This window comes from Dipodomys ordii, unplaced genomic scaffold (genome assembly GCF_000151885.1).
Source record: "Dipodomys ordii isolate 6190 unplaced genomic scaffold, Dord_2.0 Scaffold44, whole genome shotgun sequence".
In the NCBI taxonomy this organism is placed as follows: domain Eukaryota; kingdom Metazoa; phylum Chordata; class Mammalia; order Rodentia; family Heteromyidae; genus Dipodomys; species Dipodomys ordii.
In genome coordinates, this window is record NW_012267260.1 from 2,244,699 (window position 1) to 2,250,443 (window position 5,745).

At 51.1% G+C, this 5,745-nt stretch overlaps 1 protein-coding gene across 2 annotated transcripts in view; it reads right to left on the bottom strand.

Annotated features, from left to right (window-relative positions):
- Window positions 1-613, bottom strand: part of Tinag (tubulointerstitial nephritis antigen) — a 40,540-nt gene extending 39,927 nt beyond the window's left edge. The window contains exon 1 of one of the 2 annotated variants that reach the window (XM_013019224.1): window positions 402-613. In XM_013019224.1, coding sequence (XP_012874678.1) covers window positions 402-531 — 130 coding nt within the window. In that variant the 5' untranslated portion in view covers window positions 532-613. Of the gene's footprint in view, window positions 1-179 lie in introns of both variants that reach the window. The other variant, XM_013019223.1, reaches the window with a different exon arrangement.
- Window positions 614-5,745: the final 5,132 nt, after the last annotated feature.

A 5,745-nucleotide genomic window follows, 5' to 3' on the forward strand; every position in this document is an offset into this window, starting at 1 on the left:
GAGAGGAGAGGAGAGGAGAGGAGAGGAGAGGCAGGAAGGAAGGAAGGAAGGAAGGAAGGAAGGAAGGAAGGAAGGAAGGAAGGAAGGAAGGAAAGGAGGGAGGGAGGGAGGGAGGGAGGGAGGAAGAACAATCGGATCTTGTTATGAGCTCAATGCGCAAACGCATCTTCAAGGCCTACCTTCCGAATACCAAGGCAGAGCTTTGGGCCTTTCCTTCTCTTCACGGCAAAAGGACTGGTAGTCAGGACAGCAGTCAGAATGGTCCCTCTCACAGAAGCTATCACAGTAACACACCGCGTCTGCCTCATAGAACTGAGTGACACAGGCGTCATCTCTGTCTTCACAACACCCCAGGGTGCTACAGTAGCGGCCTGGGAACACAGCCCTTTTCAAGCGAGTACCTTCCGAGCTGCTGTGATTCCTGCTGGAAGCCGCTCCCAGGCCCACGTCTCTTCCAGACAAAGAACTCCCCTCTGTCCATATTTCTGTAGCCAGATAAGAGAAAATTAGTATCTTATATCCGGTCCACATTCTCTGGACCCTCACTCCTTAGCCTGGCCTCTCCGTATTCTGATTGTTCCTGGGAGCCTGAAATCTAATCAGCAGGACACTTCTGCCTGAACTCTGAAACACACCCTTTCCTTGAGCATACCTCTCCCAGTTAATCATTAGTCAAGAATTTCCATGTTTGCCCAAGATAATACAAGTGTAATTTCTTCAGAGTTAAGCATGATATTTCATCTAATGTGAAAAGCCAGCCATATCACTAAACAATCTACCTAAATGATAGTCAGAGGGATGGTCTTCCCACTCCAAGGTTCTAGATTCTTAAGTCTGAAACTTGTGTTAGATGTAAGGTTCACACAATGGCTGCAGTCACCACGGACAAAGGGCAGGGAAGTCACAAGTGCAGAGCTTTGACCCAAACGTCCCTCGGCTGGCCAGCCAGGATCTGACACACACTGGCTTGATTTCCCAGCCAGGCCCCATTTGGGAGGCCCTGACCATGGCTATCGGAAGCGGTGGGACTTCGAGGTGTGCTGGAGCCCCCCCTAGCCAGATATTCCCGTAGTGACCTTCAGCCCTCCACTGGGCTCTGCCCAGCGTCCGTGGAAATCCATGGTACCCAGCCAAGGAAATTCCCCGCCGGGGAGGGAGTCAAGAACAAAACTCAAAGGTCACCACGCGGGCGGCGGTGTTTCTGTAGAGCTCTGCACTTACAGGGGGTTTTGCTGATTTATTCATTAACGATAATAACTCCCTCGGGACAGGGGACAGTGCTGGGGAATGACTGAGCGGACGCGGCTGGCCGGCTGTGTGGGAAGGACATGTCTGGGCCAGGCCATCAGAAGCCTGGACAGTGGTCTCCACGCTATTAATTGGCAGACACCGGGGCAAAACCCTGCCGCTCCTTCTCCGGCCCTCAGTTACTTTGCTGTGAACTGAGGATGTTCCTCTGCATGGCTATTTTTGTCATTCGAATCCTTCCACTTTGTTCCCTGACCTTGTCTGTAATGTATTCAACGTACACTTTATCAGCCTCGCGTCACTTCCTTCCGACCCCTCCTCACCAGGGATAAATAGATGCAAACTTCACTTGAAAAAAACAAATCCACATCACCTGGATGCACCGTCTCCGGTGTCCCTTCTTCCCAGTCCAACAAACATGACTCCTCTCCCCTGCCGGCCACTACCCACCAGAGACTGCGGAAGGCCTGATGCCTGCTCTCGTGACTCAGCTGTAGCATTCAAGAGGTTGGGCCTTAGGTGTGCTCAGGAAGAGGACGAGGAGAGGAAAGAAGGGAGGAGAGAGGGAGGGAGGGAGGGGTGGTAAAGGAAGAGAGAGCAGAGCAGATGTAGTGAGGCGCAGCAATACAGACGCTTGTTTCCCTGGTAGGCGCTGTGTGGAGACAGGGCATGGTCCTCTGTCCAACGCATTATAGGACACGCAGAGACGGTATCAGGAAGATTGGCTTGCTGAGGATAATTTGATTGACCTAAATTCAATCTTTGTATGAATTTTGATCAGCTTGAATGGGATTTACAGCGGAAGGTACACTGTGACATTCCCGTGCATGCGCATAATGAATGCCTGCCGGGGAAACTCCCCCTCCCCGCTCTCCCTCCCCTGCCCCGCACAACAGCGCCCCCAGGTCTCATTGCTCTCTATTCATATGTGCGAACAGGCTGTGTGGACGTCCACACCCTCGCTCACCTCTATACCCACCGTCTTTCCACTTCCCGGCGCCCAGGACCACAACACAGCCTGTTCTACTGCCACTCATGTCTTCAATGTGTGTCAATTGTAACAACGCCTTGTGCCGTGGTGCTTTAGACACTTCATATCTTAATCAAAATAACCCGATGTCTTAAATTCTGTCATTAGAGAGTTATCTCCGGGCAGGAGAGTTCAGCTTTGTGTTTCCCTTCACAAGGACACTGGAGGAATTGGCACCCATCTTTGAGGTTCGTGTGGGACCCTTCCCGCTCCACAGGAGATCTGGGATGGTCCCCAGGGCCAGCGGGGGCTGAGAAGGACGGCAAGAGACTTGATTGATGAGCAACAACCAATTACTTATTAATCAATGAATCACTGGGCACTACCCCAGTGAGTAAATTCTAATTTCAGCCGTTTTATCGAGAGTAATAAATGCTGTCTAGCTCCAAGATGGGTTGATGTTTGGAAGGATGAAGGATCCTGGAGAAGTTGGCACACGACAATCACCACAGGCATCTCTGTGTGTACGTCTGTGTCACCAAGGACATCTTTGCGTGTACGTCTCTGTCACCAAGGACATCTCCGCGTGTACGTCTCTGTCACCAAGGACATCTCCGCGTGTACGTCTCTGTCACCAAGGACATCTCCATGTGTACGTCTGTGTCACCCCGAGCGTCTCCGCATGTTGTCTCTGCCATGTGCAGGTGAGTGAGAATCTCACGGAATCCTCCAGCAGCCTGCAATGGCAGAGGCTGTAATGACTATCACAGTCAGCGCTGACAGACGAAGAACAAAGGCTGGTGACAAAGCAAGGTCACACGGTGTTCGCCCCAGGTGCAGTGAGCGCACCACGCCCCGTCCGCCCTTCTGTCCAAGTCTCCACCTGGCCTTGTGTCCGAAGCCGGGGCTCAGCCTGCAACTCGGGTACGAATCTTCCCTCTCCACATTCCTCAGTGGACCAGTATGGAAGAGGCGGAGGCGGAGGCGGAGCTGGAGGAGGAGCGAGGGGAGTCCCACCGCTGGGCTGTTACACGCACGAGGAGAGCCACAGTCTTCTGCGGACGGACGCCTGTGTCTCCAGGACAGGCTGCTGAGAGAGCTGGGGATGAAGAACGGCTGGGGACCTGGGAAGGAAAACCTCCCACAGCCCCGGCTGGGCATGGGTGGAGACACTGGCCTGGGAAGGAAAACCTCCCACAGCCCCGGCCGGGCATGGGTGGAGACACTGGCCTGGTCCTAGCTTTCAGCAATTCTGCTCCAAGCCTTTCCTTTCTCAGTACTACCAAGCCGGTACTTAGGGTACCGCCTTCCTCTTGTCTTCTTTCTGTCCCACATTTTCCTGCTGACATCCCAGTCAGCAGGGAGGGGCCTGGTGACTTGTGTACTTCTAGATGGAGACAGCCTGCAGACATTCGCTCTCCACGCACGCCAAGGGAGATGTCCACAGAGATGTGACCTTTCAGTCTGAAAGAAGACAGAGACAGGGACACCAACGCCACGCACCTCCCTCCTGTTTTCTACTCTGGCTCAACATACCACCAGGCCAGGCTGCCAATTCCATGCCTCGTGGTAAACCTGTAGCAATCAAATACTAGGGCAAAACTACCAGTCATCGGAGGGGAAGTTGCATAGATGAGAAAGAACAAAGTTTTCCTTCCACATCAAAATTCCATGTTCAATATCATTAAACAGGAAATAATGGGGAACGCAAAGTGTTACTTCCAGAGCCAATAAAAATGCGTAATTAGTGCTTGATTTCACAAGAGGCACTTGAAAGGAGAAACGGCTGCTATCTCTCAGCACACTTGTGCTATACTGCTTTGAGGAAAGCTGGTTTTATTCACTCACTCTTTTATCCTAATAATAGAAATATCACATATTTTTCCTCATCTGTGGAATCTAGCCCTACAAAAATGAAAAAAAAATGTGGGGAGATAAAAAAGTTGGTCTTTTGGAGGAAAAAAAGCAGAAAGGGGGAGGGCAAATGGAGAAAATGTGGGGTGAATGTGATCCATGCATTAAAATAGAAGAATAAAATCCATTAAAAACTGTGAGCAAAACCATGAGGGCTAAGGAGGGGTAATAAGGCTTGTAATCACGTATGATTCGCATGTATGGAAACATTACAGTGAAATCCTTTGTCTAATTAATGCACACTGGTAGAAATGTCAGTTTAAAAATATACTGAGCTGCTAGTAGATGCCAGGAACTTTGCTGCCCTCAGAGCCAGCACATTGACGGAACGCAGAGACAATTCCGGATGACTAGGGCAGCACAAAGAAATTGTGGTGGGCCCACGTAGAGCACTATCAGAGATTTTCTGGTGAGTCTTCACAGGTCAGTTACGTTGGTCACGTAAACGAGACGTGACTCACAGAAGAAGGAAAGGTGGCCCACACCACACTGGACAGGCTGGCGTGGCCAGGTGATGTGGGGCCTTGAGTGACAAGTCCGGCTGGGAAGTGGACATGTCACCGGCGCTGTAAGACCGCGCCTGGCGGGCGGCCTCGGCCTACGTGGTGGTCGGTGCCGCGCCCGGCTCTGGCTGCGGGTCCACGCCCTGCCATTCTGAGAGGCCCTTCCCTTCAGTTTCCAGAAGCTTTCCACTATCCAAGCTGAGCACGTCACAGTCTCCGGGAAGTTCCACTCTTCCTCAGCAGGTGGAAACTGCTCCTAAAGTCATACAGAACTCGCCAAGGCTTTTCAGGAGCTTTACAATAGGTGGTATGTGTTGAGATAGATGTGAATAGCAAATTCAGCTTTAAAAATAAAGGGCCCAGCTAACGAATGCCGTTCCTCTACAAGGGTAACAGTGACACCGTGACCCAAGCCACAGCCCTTGGAGCCCTGCGTCGTGCGGCTCGATTGTGTCTCTGCATTGGGCAGCTGGGACGCATCTGTCCCATGGTTTCTCTTACTGGCAATGTTGCCTTTCAACATCTACAGCTTTGGTCTAGATTTTGTTTCAGATTCCTCACACATATTTTACCCATACACTAGATATGACCATTGAAGTATCTTCTAGTTACAGGCCCAGCATTTCTAAACATACACCAGAGAGGAGAGAGGAGGAGAAGGAAGAGGAGGAAGAAGGGAAGGAGGGAGAGAAAGAGAGGAGGAAGGGCAGAGAGAGAAGGAATGATGGAGAAGAGGGGAAAACGCCAACACCAATCCAATGTATGTCCTACAAACTTAAGAAGAGGGGGGGACAGGGAAGGGACGGGTGGGCTGTGGAAAGGTCACATCCAGCAAGGGGCATTGAGTCATAAACTGCTCAGCAAAATGGCAGCTCCTTTGTACAACTACTTAAGGATAATTAACGAAATTAAAAGAAAGCAAACAAGCAATAATGAGAGAAAGAAGGAAGGAAGGAAGGAAGGAAAGAGAAAGAAGGAAGGAAATAGGCATAGTCAGGGTGGCTGTCCTCAAACACATTACACACACACGCACACACACACGCACACACACACACGCACACACACACCCACACACACACACACACACACACACGCATACACACACACACA